This window comes from Hypoxylon trugodes (genome assembly GCF_022578975.1).
Source record: "Hypoxylon trugodes strain CBS 135444 unplaced genomic scaffold F4822scaffold_5, whole genome shotgun sequence".
Taxonomy (NCBI): domain Eukaryota; kingdom Fungi; phylum Ascomycota; class Sordariomycetes; order Xylariales; family Hypoxylaceae; genus Hypoxylon; species Hypoxylon trugodes.
Genome location: NW_026250020.1, coordinates 1,929,314 through 1,947,766, shown reverse-complemented (window position 1 = coordinate 1,947,766; position 18,453 = coordinate 1,929,314). Strand labels below are relative to the sequence as shown.

General features: G+C 46.2%; 7 protein-coding genes across 7 annotated transcripts; 4 read left to right on the top strand and 3 right to left on the bottom strand.

The window, feature by feature from the left end:
- Positions 1-264: 264 nt before the first annotated feature.
- Positions 265-1,842, bottom strand: F4822DRAFT_403813 (Aldo/keto reductase). Its single transcript, XM_051458150.1, has 2 exons — positions 1,261-1,842; positions 265-1,197 (listed from the first exon to the last, which is right to left on the bottom strand). Exons 1-2 carry the CDS (start codon positions 1,636-1,638, stop codon positions 520-522), a joined length of 1,056 nt encoding a protein of 351 aa, XP_051314536.1. The 5' UTR covers positions 1,639-1,842; the 3' UTR covers positions 265-519.
- Positions 1,843-2,343: 501 nt separating this feature from the next.
- Positions 2,344-4,282, top strand: F4822DRAFT_256738 (NAD(P)-binding protein). The gene is made up of 3 exons (XM_051454514.1): positions 2,344-2,685; positions 2,753-3,190; positions 3,260-4,282. The coding sequence occupies exons 1-3, from the start codon at positions 2,625-2,627 to the stop codon at positions 3,937-3,939; spliced, it is 1,179 nt and encodes a 392-aa protein (XP_051314535.1). The 5' UTR covers positions 2,344-2,624; the 3' UTR covers positions 3,940-4,282.
- A 693-nt stretch (positions 4,283-4,975) lies between these two features.
- F4822DRAFT_256394 (MFS general substrate transporter) lies at positions 4,976-6,954 on the bottom strand. Its single transcript, XM_051454512.1, has 5 exons — positions 6,615-6,954; positions 6,337-6,535; positions 6,177-6,269; positions 5,383-6,095; positions 4,976-5,311 (listed from the first exon to the last, which is right to left on the bottom strand). The coding sequence occupies exons 1-5, from the start codon at positions 6,784-6,786 to the stop codon at positions 5,016-5,018; spliced, it is 1,473 nt and encodes a 490-aa protein (XP_051314534.1). The 5' UTR covers positions 6,787-6,954; the 3' UTR covers positions 4,976-5,015.
- Positions 6,955-8,808: 1,854 nt separating this feature from the next.
- On the top strand, positions 8,809-10,731 carry F4822DRAFT_443590 (uncharacterized protein; the record flags this gene model as incomplete). Its single annotated transcript, XM_051463132.1, has 4 exons — positions 8,809-9,003; positions 9,073-9,195; positions 9,266-9,752; positions 9,820-10,731. 4 exons carry the CDS (start codon positions 8,809-8,811, stop codon positions 10,338-10,340), a joined length of 1,326 nt encoding a protein of 441 aa, XP_051314533.1. The 3' UTR covers positions 10,341-10,731.
- On the bottom strand, positions 9,989-12,621 carry F4822DRAFT_443584 (fungal-specific transcription factor domain-containing protein; the record flags this gene model as incomplete). The annotated part of the gene is made up of 3 exons (XM_051463131.1): positions 9,989-11,610; positions 11,679-12,143; positions 12,220-12,621. The coding sequence occupies 3 exons, from the start codon at positions 12,619-12,621 to the stop codon at positions 10,639-10,641; spliced, it is 1,839 nt and encodes a 612-aa protein (XP_051314532.1). The 3' UTR covers positions 9,989-10,638.
- Positions 12,608-14,668, top strand: F4822DRAFT_443574 (uncharacterized protein; the record flags this gene model as incomplete). The annotated part of the gene is made up of 1 exon (XM_051463130.1): positions 12,608-14,668. Exon 1 carries the CDS (start codon positions 13,148-13,150, stop codon positions 14,666-14,668), a length of 1,521 nt encoding a protein of 506 aa, XP_051314531.1. The 5' UTR covers positions 12,608-13,147.
- Positions 14,669-16,380: 1,712 nt separating this feature from the next.
- On the top strand, positions 16,381-18,282 carry F4822DRAFT_429372 (cytochrome P450; the record flags this gene model as incomplete). Its single annotated transcript, XM_051461086.1, has 7 exons — positions 16,381-16,462; positions 16,654-16,686; positions 16,745-16,771; positions 16,828-17,081; positions 17,148-17,220; positions 17,297-17,859; positions 17,929-18,282. The coding sequence occupies 7 exons, from the start codon at positions 16,381-16,383 to the stop codon at positions 18,280-18,282; spliced, it is 1,386 nt and encodes a 461-aa protein (XP_051314530.1).
- Positions 18,283-18,453: the final 171 nt, after the last annotated feature.

Genomic DNA, 18,453 nt, shown 5'->3' with positions numbered 1-18,453 from the left:
TTCCGGTATTGTTGAAGGTGCGAATCAAATTAAGTCTTATATTACCAATTTAAGGGGAATTTAGCCGAGATGGGAGTGTGGGCCGTGCTACTACTGGCTCGAACTAGTGTGGACCTTGTCAAAGGTCCGTGAGTAGCCGGTATGTGGTGGCCTGTGTACCATTCATAGTAACCCACCTGTGAAGGGACTTGTAATTCACACCAAGTTACCAGGTAGGTAGTATCACTACGACTTTTTATTGTAGGGGAAAGAAGAGTGTATGAGGGAGAAGATGGAAAGGCAATGTATTCCTATTTCCTTAAAAATCATCTACTACCTAGGTATGCTATGAATATAAGGTACCTACCTAAGGTGTTCCAAGGGATATATACATTATTAATCAAAAATAAGCTTGTTATTTTTCTCATCTTCTTCATCTTCTTCATCTTCTCTTTCATCTTCCTCTTGTTCTTCCTTTTCTTCCTTTTCCTATTTATCTTCTCGGCCTACCTAGGTAGTAAACTGACCTCCAGATTCCGCTTACTCATTTTCTCCGATTATCCCTTTAAATTCATTCAGGCAATCTGACCAAATTGGCTGGCCTCCACTCTCAGCATATCTGTTTACAATTCCAATCCCTTCTAAGTCACCTTTCATATGTGCCTCATTGGTAGTTCCGTCTAGAACCACAGTACCTTCAAGACCCAGCACGAGCGCATACAATGCAACCGGAAGTTCAACATTTGCGCTAGTAGCTAGTTTCCGCACAGGCATACTTCCGAGTAACTGCGGATTCCCCGACAGTGTCCAAAAACTCTGAAATACGATACCTGCACCTCGGCAATACGCCCGTAGATCTACTTCCCAACCTGTTGCTGGGTAGAAACGATTCTGTACGCATGCTGGACGGACGCCGATATCAGGACTTTTACATAGATAGTCGAGGACCTGTAACGGTGTATTTGAAATCCCTAGTTGCCTGATTTTATGCGGAACGTATGTCTCAAGTGTCTTCCAGATTTGTATCGTGTCTGGTAGGGTACGAAGTGGTGAGTGTAGAACCAAACTATCGATGTATGGGTCTTCCGAGCCCGAGTACCGGAAATTCTCTAGCGATGAGGCTATTGAAGAATGTACTTGTTCTTCTAATGGCGCACTGGGGTCGTACGGTAGATCATTTGGATCTTGGCCCCCTATCGAAGTGAACTTTGTTTGAAGCTATAAAGATCATTAGTACGTTTTTCGTACTTGAAGATTCCTAGTTAATAAGAAACAACACACATATAAGTCATTCCGCTTTATGATGCCTGATGAAATCGCGAGTTTAATACCGGCTCCGACTAGGTGCTCTTTATAATGTCGAGGCTGGGCTGCTGTATCGATACCACGGAATCCAGATTTCAAGGCCAAGAATACCAAGTCAGCTGTTGCATCTTTCTTCCAAGCTGTCCCATATATCAACTTTGGCATCGGCGCCGGTTTCGCATCCATTGTATACGATCTGAAACTAAGAATCTGGCGATTTGATGGGAAAAGAATATATCGGGAATGCCCGGAATTTGGAAATGGTCTACAGCAATTTACGTGAACCGGTTGAATGGGCGCGAAGGAAGAGACTTTGGAGTAAAATGGCCGTAGAATATGGGCTGTTGCTGGCATAACCTTTCAGTCGCAAAATGGATTTTACTATCCACCACAATCAATAAATCTGTATTTCTTCTGGGAATAATGGGCCCTCGGTAGGAGCAAGAGTCGAATGAATTGAAGGTGATGATTGAAAGAATGCAGAGATATTATTTACGCTATATCGTCGCAATATTAAATTTAAGTTCGTCGTACAGGCATCCGTGATTAGGTGATAATCTACGAAGACTAAGGATGAAATCATTGTGAGGGGATTCAGCCCTTGGTGTTTAGCTCGCATACGTCATTTGATATAGTCTACGGTCTATACCATCACTCCATCGGATTCTTGTAATTGTAAAATTATATTTTTATTGACGCCCTTTGACGACCCGAAATTATTAGATACCAAAAATTGAAGCAGAGGTATGTAATTCTCAGCTTGCTGAACTAGATACATTGCTACTCCTAGTCATTTCGGCTTTATGAACGCCCGAAGTTTCAAACGCGGGGTGTTTAGGGAAACGAGCTTATGACGTCCTCTTTCGCTGACGGTCGTGAAACCGCGGGCAATCCGTTTGCATAATAATCGGAAGGTTGTGCACCGATAAAAAGCAAATGGGTAACCTACTTCCTGCTTTACAATGTACGGACAGCCGGCGTACGTCCGTAGTTGCTTATATTTTAATAGGGTTTCTAGCGACCAGAATAACGATTTCTTAATCGGAAGGTGCACCTAATCCCTCGGTAAAATACAGTGGGCATCTCAGTATATTTGAGATAGTATATGAGGGGATAGCGATAACCTTTGACGAACACCCACCAATCTAGAGTATGTGGCGCCTCTTACCCCACCTTCACAATAGCCAAAGGTGGGAAAGAGCCGTGGTGTATTTATAATATTCTTTCTTAACTTTAATGCTCATAAGGTTTATGGTTTCTTGTAATCTCGTCTCTTAGTATATTTTTTTTTGTTCCCATCGCCTTGACCCTAAGCTTCTTATCCTATTAGAATAACCAATATGGCTTCTCAACCCTACACCCTCAAGTGGGGTATTATGGCCACGGGCGGCATCGCTCAGAGTTAGTCAAGTCACCAAGGGCAATTACTCGACTGGATTCATATATAACTAACATTTCATCCTGTTAGCTTTCACTAAGGACCTTCTCACTAATCCCGCAATCCGCGATGTTCATGATGTCGCCCACAAGCTGGTTGCAGTGGCATCCTCATCTTCCAAGGATAGCGCGACGTCATTTCTCCAAAAAGTCAATGCTCCAGACGGCGTAAGGGCATACGGTTCCTACACCGAGTTGGTGAACGATCCGGATGTTGATATCGTCTATGTCGCAACCCCACACAGCCACCACTTTCAGAACACTATGCTTGCTTTGGAAGCTGGCAAGAATGTTCTATGTGAGAAGGCTTTCACCGTCAATGCTGTTCAAGCGCGAAAACTTGTTGAGACCGCCAAGGCCAAGAACCTCTTCTTGATGGAAGCAGTATGGACGCGATATTTCCCCCTTAGCATAAAGATCCGCGAGCTAGTGCAATCCGGTGCTATCGGCCCTGTATATCGAGTCATTGGTGAGTTTTCGCATTTCATTAAGGGATAAATGAATTACACGGAGGGGATGTTAACATACAAAATCAAAGCCGACAATTCATTCGGCAACGATGGCCCGAATGGTACTCTTACCTGGCCCGACGATAACCGAATGGTGAACCCGGACTTGGCCGGAGGCGCATTGCTGGATCTGGGTATCTACTCACTGACATGGCTCTTCCAATTTCTATACCACCTGCAACCAGAGGCGGAGAAGGAACCACCGCGAACCGTCGCTGCTATTAACAAGTACTCAACTGGGGCTGATGAGATGACCAACATCATCCTCCAGTTCCCCAAGCACAGGAGTATGGGAATAGCGATGACCGCCCTACGGATCGCCACCAACACCGACGGGCACAACAGCGGAGGCCCCGCAATCAAGATCCAAGGTCCTCTAGGAGAAATCCAAGTTATGGGCCCCGCCTTCAGTCCTCTGCAGTACAAGATCATTAAGAAAGATGGAGGTGGCAAAGTCGAGGTTGTGGATTGCCCGATACCGAAGGATCCGGAACGAAATTGGGGTCATGGTATGTTCTGGGAAGCAGACGAATGCGCCCGATGTCTTCGCGATGGCAAGAAAGAGAGCGCTACTCTACCATGGTCTGAGAGCATCGTTATTATGGAGGTTATGGAGGAAGCTTTGAAGCAGGGTGATGTTAAATACCCCGAGCTGATCACCACTGACGTATACGACCCGAAGAGCCCCCTGAACACTGGGGGTAAATAACTCGCCCGCGATCTTGGCTTAGAGCTGCGGAAGGGTTCTTGTCTCGGTAAGCATAGAATAGCATATAATACTAAGGACGTTGTCGAACACCTAAGCGGACCCGACTTCTTGAGTTGATGGATCGTGAACTTCTGAAGCAACTGATCTAGGGTATAGTGATCACTGGCCCCCAAAATATTATACGAGGGAGAAGTATCAGTATATGGACCAAGATCTTCGAAGTATACGGCCAATACTCACCTTCAAGCTATTTATACTATCCCTTACTTAATTCCCAATTGGCCGATTCAGCGCCAGCCACGATAATATCCGAAACATCATCGGGCATTAGCCTCGGTACCGTACCATGTCCCCAATACATGGCATTGGGACGCAGCCTCCGTACGTCGGATCGAATTAGTACTGACCGGTATCGGCATTTCAAGGGATATTGTGACTGACATGTCTCAGCCGCGGAATCCGATTGTTTTATTAGTGAGGCCTTGTTTGCTTCTAGTAGGGCTGAGTAGAGGTGTCTAAGCCTCTACTAGAGTTTGAGATAGTCTCAGACCATATGCATGGGATCAACATTGATTACACGCGCGACGGAAACGTCATCGTCACTGAGTTATCCGGCGGTAGTCATTCGCGGACTACCAGCGCAGAGGTTCGAGAATAGCAGTACCATAAGGCGCTATGCTATGTGGCATGGACGTTGAAATCTCAGGTGAGCTAACTATTTTATGTGGTTCATGATATTATTCAGTGACAAGAACTGGACAGGGTGTATGGCTGTCTGGTACGTGAAGATTCGGCAGCGGCCTAGCGGGTTAGACGCGATTCACTCCAAGACGACGAAATGGTCCTCTTGAACTTCCGAATACACTCGTGTTTCATTACTACGACCATTTTTATCTATCCTGGCCGGAAGACTCATTTACAGGCTTCCACCTCGCCTGACTCATCCCTACCAAAACCCGGGGCTCGCGAAGGGAAATTGAAAAATAAAAGGGTATAACCTTGACCTCTATCCATTATCGGCCTGAACGAAATCCTAATCCTGCCTTTTCAACCTCTTGCCATCATATTGCAATGCTTTAAAGTACGTATCTGAAAGTGGGGCTGAAGTTTTCCTGAGCAACCACATCCTTCGTCTCTAAGTCTTTTCCGTACTTGCGGTCAAGTCGGGAGTTTAACCACATAAGGAGTAGACGCTGGACAATTGCGAGGACGGCGGCAAAAAACATGAAGGCAGAGCATACGATCATTCCTTCGACGTAGCGGGGTGCTGATTTGGTGGGGAAGACGTTCGTTCCAAGGAAGGGTCCGCATTGACCGATGAGGTTGATGAGAACGATACCCATACCCCGACGGGTGTCACTGCCCTGGTTGTCTAAGAAGATTATCAATTAGTATATGCGCGATGGCTAGAATGGGCCTAGTAGTGCAGGGGAAGATACTTACTCAATGTCAAACCGAGGATGTTCGGGATGGTGGAGAAGACTCCCGCGGAAGCTAAGAATGTCGCGAAGTAACGAACACCGACCGTGTCAACAGTGGCAAGGATGATGTAACCGACTCCTCCCACGACTGAGGTAACGAAAATAACGAAGCATCGCTGTTGAGTCTTATCCGCGATCCAGGTAGTGATCAGGGCGAACAGGAAAGCCGCAAAAGACGGAGGGGCGGATAAGCCTTGAGCGTCGATGGCGGTGTATCCCATATCCTCGAGGATAGTAGGGAGGAAAACGGGCAAACTAGAGTAAGTAACGTTGCCACAGAAATACAGAAGCCCACATAGCCATGCCACGGGATCGATGAAAATAGCGATTGCATCCTTGAGTTTGATTCCCCCAATTCTCGCAGCGGCGTTGGTACCGACCTGACGCATCGCTCGAGAACGGACAATCTCCTTCTCCTCGTACGTCAAGAACCTAGCCTTCTCGGCGGAGTCGGGGATGAAAAAGAAGGCAATGACGGACATGAGGACGGTAGGGATTCCCTCGACGAGGAAAAGAAGGCGCCAGTTGGCCAAATGTGAGTGACCGCTAGTGATACCATAGGCTAGAGCACCCGCGAAGGTCGAAGCCAACGGAGCGGCGGACGCGAAGATACCGCAGCGGAAACCGATCTCATGTCGAAGATAGAAGAATGACAGGAGGTAAATAATACCGGGTCTAGAGAGGGGTTCGCGTCAGCAAAAGTTACGCGCAGAAGTTACATATAGTAATAGTTTCACTATAATAACTATTACCTACCCATAGCAAGCTTCGAAGGCACCAAGAAGGAATCTTAGAGCCATCATACCACCCCAGTTGTGGGTGCCGGCTTGGACCATAGCGATCAAGCCCCTATGTGACGCTTAGTCAGAGACCGGAAGGTGACGGATAACGGGCAGGCGGGTGATTTGTAACCTACCAGCCGAACACAACAACAGCGCCCATAATGTGAGGAGGGATGATCTTCCATAGTAGCACACCAAATTCAAAGATGATGTAAGTAATGTAGAAGATGTTAATGAGCCACTGGTATTTGTTGCCGACCAGGTTAAGGTCTTTGTCCATACCAGCAATTTTGGCGTTTCCAATGTTACCGCGATCAAGGTACGCCAACATGTCTTGGCGTCGCAGGGATCGGGTCAGCACCTTTTCTTTTATTTTTTTGTTCGGTAGAGGGTACGAAACACTGTTACTCACATAGAACAAAGAATAGGGTCATTAGGTTCCAGTCCAGCTTGCTCACCACGCGAGCCTCTTGCTCGGGGGTGTAACTCGTAAGGCTGGCATCCTGGGGATTACTGTCGGCCTCGGACCGTGCAACCGCAGTTTCGCCCGCCTCCAAATTGGAGGTGTTTTTCTCAGTGGACATGGCTGTATATCCGTATCCGTATGTTAAGCTCGATAGGCGAAACGGAATTAAGAGGAAAGACGCGGGACTCGAACTCTCCAATCCTTAAGGGTGTTATGCACGTCCCTGAAACACTTTTGGTGATACGGAAATTGAGGAAATGAACCAAAGTGGAAGTAGAGAAGAAAAGAATAATAATGGATTTAAAAGAGTATAGAATGAAAGAAAAGAAAATACTAATACCAGATATTCCGAAGTGTGCGGCGCCGACGTCGCAAGGAATTAAGTTGATCAGTTGAGCAAGTTGACCTAGGCCACCTGGCAACTCATTAATAAATTCCCTTTGTTAATTTTATGGATGGTAGTACAAGAGATCCATGGGTCCTGCCAATTCCGCCAATGCGTGCCGATCACTTTTCTACCATGTGCGTACGAAGGACGAAGGAAGGTACGTGTTGGTTTTCAATCAAGTACATACATGATTGAAGTACTGCTGTATTTTACAGGGTCCTAGAAGACTAAACTCTATCCTATACAACCACCCTAGACTTTATAGCCAATCACAACTCATCATTCTACGTCTAAACCATTCCTCCAGGGCTGTCATATTTCTAAATTCTAAATTCTACATGTCTTTGATATACCACATTGTTGGGTACACAAGGAGGTCTCGGATGCCCTCCCTTGATTCACATTCTCATCCAATAATATCAGCAGACACTCATCTTCTCCGATATATCCGAGCTCTCGGACTACATGATTGGACAAACAACTAAATATTACGCCAGCTCGTCTGCATCAAGCCGGAAAAGCGAACAGCCTGCTTATAACTCACACATGCCTCGGTAATGAGTCTTTGTTGGGCGAATATGTACTACCATCCCATTAATTTTTCTTATTCCTCTGCCTGCCTTGCTTCCGGTCGTTCTGTTTCATTGAAGGCTGAAATCCATTGTAACCGTTTGATGCCACCGGTCTTGGACCGAGGGTTGTGTTGTATTTCACATTTTCAGCTCCGACGCCTACCTACATACCTAGCTCGATATGTACCTAAGTAGATACGAATTTCCCCCGACGGTAAGTTCCGAAACGGTAGTTGACGGCGAGGTTAACCATTGTTACAGTATGTGGACGGGTATGGGGTATCCTTGTTATATTATATCTCCAGCATTAATTAATCTAACCATCATTTAGCTCACAGCCCTCCTAGACCTAGTATTCCTACGAGCGGAAGCCTATTAATAGATACCAAGATACGTAGACATGCTCTCTCCGCTGATCACTCATTGACTCGGCCTCCTTTCTCGATGCTTTCGAGGAAATAGTCGTGTTCGAGGCCATCAACAGCCGCCGGATGATCTACCTACTTCAGTCGATATATCCTAGATGGTTAAAAATTATGTACACGGGGAACGCCCATTCGAAAGCATTATGGAGTCGTATCGCCAAGTCGATGAGTGAAATCTTAAAATCGATGGAACGGAACTTCAGCTTGTTATATCGTCCGACGGTGACCAATTTTATAACGTTGTTTCGGAGGAACCGAAGCGGCTGTGAATTTATGGGTGGTGGGACGACTCGGAAAATCACCTGTATCGGTGCAAAAAAGTAAGAGACATGCCTACGTTACACAACACCAAATCTGCAACTCGTTCATGTTGATCCTTTCCTGCTACCCTATTCTCTTCTCTCATTCGTGGATCAAGCTCTATGGTGGCCATGGCATACCTACCTACATAGTACCTGAGCCCTTAAAGGGTTTTATGAACTTCCCTCCATGTCTTAACTGAGCTGTGGCACCTACTTCAAGAGGTCATGCTATTTATTACACAACGGGACAATTTGATTGATATCGAGCAAACATCTTGGAATGCTACCTACATCTCATTGTGAAGCTTCTTGGGGGCTGGGTATCCTTTTTAATAGAACATCGGGAAATCCGGATAGTATTACCAGTCTCCGCTTCCCCAGATATCATAATCTCTTCTCATGGATAACATACCAAACCAACTAAGAGCCAAACGACGCGCAAATTGCTGAATAATGTCCCAACCGACACTCACTCCTTACGAAGAGGCCCATCTTAACGAGAGTAGGCAACCTGCGCTTTGGGGTTGTTTGATCTCTTTCCTCGTTATCAACGATGTGGCCATCGCGGGAAGACTGTGGGGAACATGGAGATCTGTAGCAAACCGCTCGAGGGTCATATGGGAGGATTTCTTAATCGTGCTGACCGGGGTTAGTCCTCACATCCTTCACAAGGAATTTCCCAGAGATTGCCCGTCGTCTGACATCTAGAGTAACTAGATCCTTGTGAATGTCATTATAGCGAATCTCATGGTAGCAACACACTATGGGCTTGGTCTTCATATCGAAGTCGTCAACCACCGGGACCCAGACTACCCATCGAACGTATCCAAGACTTTTAGGGTATGTCACCCAGATTTATATCTTATATAACCATTTCTTCATCGGGGCTAACCGCATAGTATGAGAACAGCATGTCTGGATTACTATGGTTTTGATGTGTAGCTTCTTCCTCGCCATCAAAATGACGCTACTTTTCTTCTACAAGCGGGTATTTTTAGTAAACGACCCGAGACTACGGATATTCTGGTGGGCCAATTTCGTCTATATTGTCCTCTGGTTCTTCGGCGGTACGGCCTTCTACCTATTCCAGTGCAAACCAGTGCAGTGGTATTTCCTCCAGTATTACGCTCGGTACAAAAAACCGGTTCCCGGGGGCTTGGATGGCCAATGTGATGCTACAAGCGTACTCCATGTATCGTTACCGACAATTTTTAGTTTGATCTCGGATGTCGGACTCCTGCTGCTACCAATTTGGGCAATCTCCAAATTAAGGCTCGACAAATCTAAGAAACGTGGTCTAATGGCCGTCTTCGGCATTGGTTTGGTTGCTGCCCTACTTGAGCTAGCTCGTATATTGGCTCTTTTACTCGACACGGACGACAAGAACGATCCTAGTTGTAAGTTTCTCATCCCTTGTGTGTCATTGGTGGGCAACCTAGTGCATTTTTTAATCATCATCGATAGACGGCGTCGCTGTATACTTAATCCTCACCGCCGCAGAAGAGACTACAGCGGTAGTCTGCGCGTGTGTCCCCGTAATCGCACCGCAGTTACTGAGGATATATAGGGGCAATTCGAGGGATAAGAGTTATGTCTATCAGAGGAATGCAGACCAAGGCTCCGGGAAACAGAGCTCTCGCGGCTTCAAGCGCGTCGTTAGCTTGAATCACATATGGACTATGCCGACAACTATTGATGCCTCAAGGGTGGATACTACTCAGGATGACGGTATCCCCCTTACCAGCGTCGATATTACGGGAAATCCATCTTCGAAAAGCAGCAGGCAAGATATCACCTCCAGCTACATCCGACATCAACAACAAGAACAAATGGGAGCTAGCAACAACCAGATCGAGCGCGGACATTCGCCAGCATACCTACCTAAGATAACTTATGTCGACCCGGGAAATATAGTGATTCCACCAACATCGGACGATATCTACGTACGCACTGATATCCAAGTCAATGTGAACAAGGCAGTTTGAGTAAAAGACATAATGTAACGAATAAAACCGAAAGGTTATGATGTATGATCTGCTTGACTTCCCTAACTATGTATTTCTAATGTTTGGCTTATACTATCATTAACATAAGACTTGGGTCTTGGCGCTAGGATGGACATATGATGGGTACATGGTCTATAGGACATTTTGTGCGTATAACTTGGCGTTAGGATAATCAGTGATTTTATTCGGCTTGTTACATCCAGGGGAACGTTCTCTGCGTCGAATATGGTGGAGATCGTTAAGTGGATATGACAACCAAGACCTAAGGGTCATCCACCTAGTCTCCCGACAATTCATCGAACAGAGAGTTACTAAGTTCATTTGGGAAGAGAACCGATAATTGCGACGTGATGGAGTATCGAGCACTCAAAGCCTTTTGCTTTAACCCCTGCAACGGCTCCCACACACTGTCATCCGGCCTACCGAGCCCAAGGGGCACAGAAGGGAAAACCCGTTCGATCACATTCCACGCAGTGTTTTCTATCTCTCCCTCCACACGAATACATAGCTCGGATAGGGCGAACGACATAGCATGCCACGGAATATGGGTGTTAGCAAAGAACCAGCGCCAACCCCTTAGTTCGCCATCAGCCTCAATCAGCTGATCCAATTCTATGAGGTCAATTGCGGATCGGAACAGGGCGTCCCTTTCCCCAGGCGTTAATGTCGTCCCCTGGGGGTCGTCACGGTGATACACCGGATACGAAGCAAGGAGACGCATCTTCGCGATCATTTGTGGTACCATCATTAACAGGATCCGGGTTATCGGCGTAGAGATTGGTCGGCAATATTGTAAATACGTATCCTCTAAGCGGCTTAACAATTTCTCTAGGGCTTCTTCTTTCTCTGCGCTCCCCACTGGTCTTTGGCAAGGGCAAAGCATATTTCTACTTCTCCACGAAGCAGCAAGTGGCCATGCTTCGTATCTGACCAGGGAGAATGTCATTTCAGTATGTCCGTGACGATCGCGGAGGCTCAAGGATGTTGTATCCATTTCGTTATCGTTGATGTTTAGTGGGAACCTCGTATCGAAGCTTGAGGGTGTTATAGTTGTTTCCAAGCCCGCATCTTCCGCGGCACGCCATTCTAGCAGACATAGGTGCCACCAAAGGCGACGTCGCATCTCCGTTTCGAATGGCGACAACTTAAATAGCGATCCATCCCGATGTAGCCCCATTGCTCTGGACACTCGGACCGCGATGGAAGATAGTATCCCTATGCTACGGGTTTCTTTTCTAGGTAGACACGTCTAGATGAGGGCTGGTAAGCACCCGCAACTCATTTCAGTACCAGGTGTATATTATCTAAGAAGCTTACCAGGAATATAGAAAATGCTTGCACAACTCGTAGGTCATGTGTCTGAAGTAAGTGGGCATCCGATAATGCCTTCTCCACGGCTATTCTGAAGGAAGCAGTGAGATTTTCACAGTCGCAACCAAGTTCAATCCTAGCTTGGGAGGATGGCATAGAAGATACTGCGGCATAGCAAATCGCTAACATCAGGGCCCGTGTCTCAGGATTAAACATATCTCTACCTAGTGATATATCATTCAGGTATCGATCGATGCTGGGTTTATGGAGAACTTTAATAATAGGGTCAATGTTTTGAACGTATATCCCCCATAGCTGACGGATCTGGCTTAGATCAGGTTTCGCAATTGCTATATGTATTTGAGGTGCTGCTTGTGGAAATAAGAAATTTTCGTAAGATAAACTCCCTGAGAATGGAGAGGTGAGGTAGTGAACCGAATTCCCCCCTAGACTGCCGTTAAGGCTTCCGAGCTGTTCCCGAAAGTCTTCATTCAGCAGTCTGCGATCGCTTTAACAATATGTATGTCTAATGAGGGAGATGACATACCTCTTTTGAAGGTCGTCCCCAAAACGTATCGGTCAAGAGACGAGTCTTTCCGTGGTTGTCTGCTAACAGGTGACCTGGTGGTTGTTGAGTGGCGGACGATTCACCCTCCCTGGGTGGTTCTTGCGACTCTTCCCTGTATTCCCGTAGCGAGTTTTGGGCCAAAAGTTGGTAGACTAAACGTTCGAGTGCAGCTATCCGATCCACTAGCTCTTCATTCCGATGTTTCGATTTACGGTCTCGACGAATCGGTTCATCGGTATATACGCATTCAACATCTGCGACAGTGCAGTTTGAACAGGCCTGGGTTCGATCGCATCTCAATTTTCGTCGGTAGCATTCCATACAAGACCGCGGGCGCGGCCTGTGTCTTGGCGATGAGAGACGAGAAGGTCTGTTGCTCATGCTCGTAGGCGTAATGCTGATAAATGCATGGGGACTAAATGAAGATGCTTAGGATACAGGGTAGTAAATAGTTGACAAAACCAGGGTTAATTGCCCGTATTTGAATAGTGGTACAACGCTCAAAACACCGAGTGGGCCGAGAGGCCCGAGAAGCCCGAAAGGTCCTATATCTCCGTCCGCATCGGCATTTACGAATGAATTAACGGAAAGGATCGTCTAAACTCCTGAAAAAGATGACAGGGTGCATAGGAGACGCCTAACTCAAAAATGTGTCAATCATTCGAATGGATGACACTCAAAGTCGGAAAATACAATATAATGGACTTCTCGGCTCTCTCACAATCGGTCAATTCAGCTTATGAAGAGAATACCGGCGAAGAATACGAAGACAATCGGCCTGTCGCAATAATATAAATTGAATAGAAAATTAAGTAGAATAAGGATAATTGATCAAAATACATAGATTGAATTCAATCAAATTTTACTAGAAGCAATTAGTTGCGCGTTTTACCTAAAATTTGTCGCGATGTCCGATGTTCTCATTGTTGGTGCTGGCCCGACCGGTCTTTGGCTGGCATTAGAGCTCCGGGCCGCCGGACTTAACGTCACGGTTATTGAAAGAAACACAACGCGAGACATTCGTTCCCGAGCAGCGGCAATGGCTGCCGGTTGTCTCGAGGCTTTCGCGACTCGCGGTATCGCCCAGCGTTTCATTGACGCCGGTGTACCTATCCGTTCGGTCCACTTTGGTTCTTCCCCGACTAGACTACAGATGTCGCGAGAATCTCTAGGTACCAAGCATCCTCACTCGTTGATGATTCCACAGGCTGTGACAGAACAACTCTTGATCGACGTCTGTGAGCAGAAGGGAGTTAAGTTCTTGTTCGGGCATACAGTAGTCGGGCTGGTCCAAAACTCCGACGGCGTTACTCTCAATGTCGAAATTAGAGATGGGTCCAAATCCGATTTCACTGCTCCGTGGCTTGTGGGATGCGACGGAACAAAAAGCACAATCCGGAAATTGGCAAATATCGAATTCCCTGGCACAGAGGGAACTATCTGGGGTTGGCTTGCAGATGTCCTCGTTACGGACCCCCCTCCTCATCCGATATCGATAAACAACAAATCAGGATCGTTCTTAATCCAGCCACTCGGATACAAGGACTATTACAGAACTACCGGGGTGAATTTGAGCACTATGGGTGTGCCGCCAAGTGCGCCACCGACGATTGAGGATGCCAAATCATTCGCCATCGAGACTTCGGGGAAAGATTACGGTATGCATTCCCCACTTTGGACCTCTCGATTTTCAAATACTACTCGATTGGCGACGAACTTTCGCAGCGGGCGCATCTTTGTTGTCGGGGATGCTGCTCATCAGTTCTTCCCCGCGGGAGGTCAGGGTATCACGACAGGTTTACAGGATGCGGCCAATCTAGCCTGGAAACTTGTCGCCGTTATTCAGGGAAGAATCACCGGAGTTCATGCAGAGGAGCTTCTAGACAGCTACAATACAGAGCGGAGACTCGCATTACAAGCTGTCATTAAGAGTACATTGGCTCAGACAGCCCTGTACACACCGGACAATCCACAACGAGCGGCCCTAGCCGATATTGTATACGAACTCATCGCTCACCCTAACATAAACAAATTGTTGGTGAGACGTATCACTGGCTTTGGCGATCCATTTCCCCAGGAAGGGGATGAGCAGGACTCATTGATAGGCTCGAGGGTGACCCACCTTGAAGTTCAAGGCAGGTTTGATCCTCTCCACGCTGCAATGTCTGTTGATACTTTTCTCCTGGTCGTGATGGATGACAAACTCGAAGGAATTCTCCGTGAAGTCACCAACCCCTGGGCTTCTAACATCAAATACTTCGGGCCGAGCGATGATATTAAATCTTTTGGTCAGCAATGGGACGGAGTTAAAGCTGCTCTGATTCGCCCTGACGCTCGGATCACCTGGGTTTGGAGAGCCACATCTTCACACGAGCAGCTCAACCCCTCCATCACCAAGGTCCTAAAGAAGCAATGCAAACAGATTTAAGAGAAATCAGTGCTCCCCATCCACATTATTTAATTCTTCTCCTATTCCTACCTAGCTCCACTCAATTCTACATAAGGTTGTATCCATTACTTTCCTAATTGAGCATTGTACCTCAAACCTGATTGGCTACTTTAAGGTTTCGCTGAGATCGTGCAAAGTTATTTCGGGATAACGCCGACGAGGGCAAAGAGCACGATTATGTACCTAGCCTTCATAGTAAGCTACCAGTACCCGGACTTAGACGAAATATAATGAATATAGGCGAAAGTTTCGTTATTCTTGGGTGTGTTTGCCGATACCTAGGTAGTCACAGCCAAAGACTGTACATGAAGTCCCTAACGCCTACTAACCCTTCTTACCTAAAGCCTATATCCGAAGCCACCGGAGTTAAGAACTTAAGTGTACTTCGCAATACTTCGGAATAGTATCACAGCAAGTGCCTTCTAGCCGGAGAAAATGTCGTTTCTTTCGGATGGATCTTTGCCCCGAACCAACGGCATTTTCCGCAGGGCTATTTTACTGTTGATGCGGCTTATGATTCTAATATGGCAGGGGTTGATGCCGTGAATGTATAGCAGCAGTATGGTATATGAAAGGCCCAAAAAACAATCATATGAGACACCCATTACCAAGGCTAACCGGTTGAAATATAGCAAGTATTTTGTTTTTTACTTATCCCTCACACGATTTTCAAATCCCTCCAATCTAAGTGCAACCCAGGGCTAACATGATATCATCTCTTCTGAATCAGAAAGGGCAATCCCTAGTTCGACATGCCATCGCACAAAAGAACTGTTGGTTGAATGTTATGAACGCCACGTCACAGGTTCCCGTATATTACAGCTTCGACTGTGTTTATAGCGCCGCATCGCGGGATTGCACTGGCTAAATGCATCATCTAGTTCTCGCAATGTACAAGAACGAGTTTGCGCATAAAGGCATCAGAGCTCTTATCTTGCATTAATCCTGTTGTAAACCTACATGACGCAAGAATCTGCCGATCACGTATACCTCGGATTGGGCATGGAAGAATACCCTAATTTCATCAATTGGGTCTCTGGAGACGAAAAAACTCATACAAATAGCTGCCAATATGAAATGTGTCTATTCGCCCTTGGGTTTGCTGTAGGGCCCATTATATGGGATTCAATGATCGAATTGTATAATTGGCCGCTATGTTAGAGGAACTAACATTAAAACAGCTTACACCTTTATGTTTCTTTCATATATTCCTTACATTAATACGAGCAGATAACCTAATAGCCCCCATACGCCATCCCTTACATCGACGTTGGATGTACCAACCAACATACAAGTATTGAGGCGGTACAAAGGTTGAACTCGAAATAGCAACCGCTTATCACTTTTGGGCCACCAACATTTTGTTTTGCTTTGTCCAATGGTGACGATGATAATGGAATTTACAACCCAATCCCTATTTTACCATATGTCCCGTCAGTCCCCCATTTATATTATGTATCATCTGTATCGTCCACCATCTCCTCACCCACATATGTGTTAACCTAGAATCGTCGCACCATTTATATTAACATACTAGTAAATCGCGAGTTCATCATGACTACTGCTAGCAGTTTGTTTCTACCATATCTGTCCAACTTGACGGCGTTCCAATGGATTCTACTAGCAATAGCCGTTGTATGGTCGCGAGACTTGCCTCCTAACCCCCTTTTCACTGTAGACCCTTACTGACGATGTCTAGCCCTTCAGCTACGCTATATCTCGCAGCATCTATCTGCTATACTTCCATCCAGCTTCTAAATTCCCAGGTCCTAAGTTAGCAGTGATCTCAAACGCGTTCTTTGCCTATAATTGGTTAGTAGATCCCACTTCAGTCTGAGCAATTGTCTAATGAGTTAGGTTGAGAGGAAGATATCCTTGGGCAGTGGAGCAGCTCGCAAAGTAGTACGGTATGCTAATGCGTGAACTTATGTCAAGTATAATAGCGCGCTAACATGTGACTCTAGGTGATGTGGTTCGCGTTGCCCCTAATGAGATAGGTAAGAGCGCTTCCTAAGCAAGTCTATTACCAGAACTAAGTAGATTACCCTCGAATAGTATTTTCGACGCCACGGGCAGTGCAGGGTAAGCATCATCCAATCGCTAATCTAGTAAAGGGTAAAGTTAACATATCCTCCTAGACATATATAATTCAGTGGTTAAAGGCCAAGAAACCTCGGTGAAGACTGACCTCATGGACTTCGGGACGGGCGATTTGGGACTCACTTGGGAAACTGATCCAGTCAAACGTCGTGATGTAGCAAGGAAGGTCTTCCCGGCCTTTAGTAGCAAAGCTATCAAGGCCAAGGAGCCTACTGTGCAGATGTATATTGACTTATTTGTTGACAAGATGAGGGAACTTGGTGACACAACTGACGGAATTGATCTCTACGAAGTATTGTACTCCCATCACCTTGAGATACGCCGTGAGATCATATGTCAATACTGACTTAGCATATAGTGGACGAACTGGTTTGCTGCAGATATGTCAGCAGACCTGACGTATAGTCGCGAACTACATCAAATGAGAGATGGTAAGTCTGCTTTGATAAGCTTCACTCTGGCAACCCCGTGACTACCTAGGTACCTATACTAAAGGTCTATGAATAGGAAAGTATACCGAGTTTCTCGAGACGTTACTAGGCACCAGTTTCTTGGGGACGGTCATGCAAGTTTCCAAGAGATTTCCGCTTCTTAGTCCACTTTCGATTTTGTTCGTTCCGCCAAAGGTACTTCGAACCCTACCAACATTCTTCAAAATGAACAGCCAGGAGGTTCAAAAGCGCATAGATAAACGAGGAGATACGGTACATCCCGATTTTGTCGACTACATGCTACCACTCGATGTCCCTGCACCTACGACAAAGAAAGAGAAAATTCACCTAGAACAAGTTACCATGCAACTCTTCCTTGCTGGATTTGACCCTGTTCAAATTGTACTCTTCAGCGCTGTCTTCTTTCTGTTGAAGACCCCGGACGCTTATACAGCACTTGTGGAGGAAATTAGAGATACCTTCCGGGATTACAACGACATCACCCCTGACACATTAATTCATGTGAAGTATTTAAACGCCGTGATTCATGAAACACTACGTACACATGTGACGACTATCTCGGGCATGCCACGAAGAAGCCCCGGTGCCACTGTCGCGAGTGTTTACGTCCCAAAAGGAGTAAGTCCCCTGTGCTGACTGTCCGGCACCTAATCTACTACCCCTATTTCTAATACGTACACTTTGCAGGTTATATGCCAAGTTAGCAACTTCAACATCTGTCGCAATCCGCGCTATTTCCATGACCCGTTGAATTTCCACCCGGAACGTTGGCTTCCGCCGGATCATCCTAGGTACGATACCAAATTCTCTAAAGATGATTTAAAGTGTTACTTGCCCTTTTCTATCGGTCCTAGATTATGCACAGGCAGAGAGATTGCATGGAGTCAAATCAGGCTGTTCCTTGCCAAGATGCTGTGGACCTTTGACCTTGAAATGATCCGTGGACAAGACAAGACATTCGACAAGGACTTCTGGGTACATGCTATATGGCATCGGCCAGAAGTACGAGTGAGATTCTTACACCGGTACAGGACGGGTTAAGCAAAAATTTCTGGCCTAGGCCAGTAACAAAGATGGTGTTATACTTGTACCCCGGTACAATGTCAAAATGGGGCTGATTAAAAGCTTGAATAACTCTAATCTTGTTATAATTTGCTCGTCGTATATGTTCTTGACCCCCTATATGAAGAGCTACTCAGTATATGTTGCCTT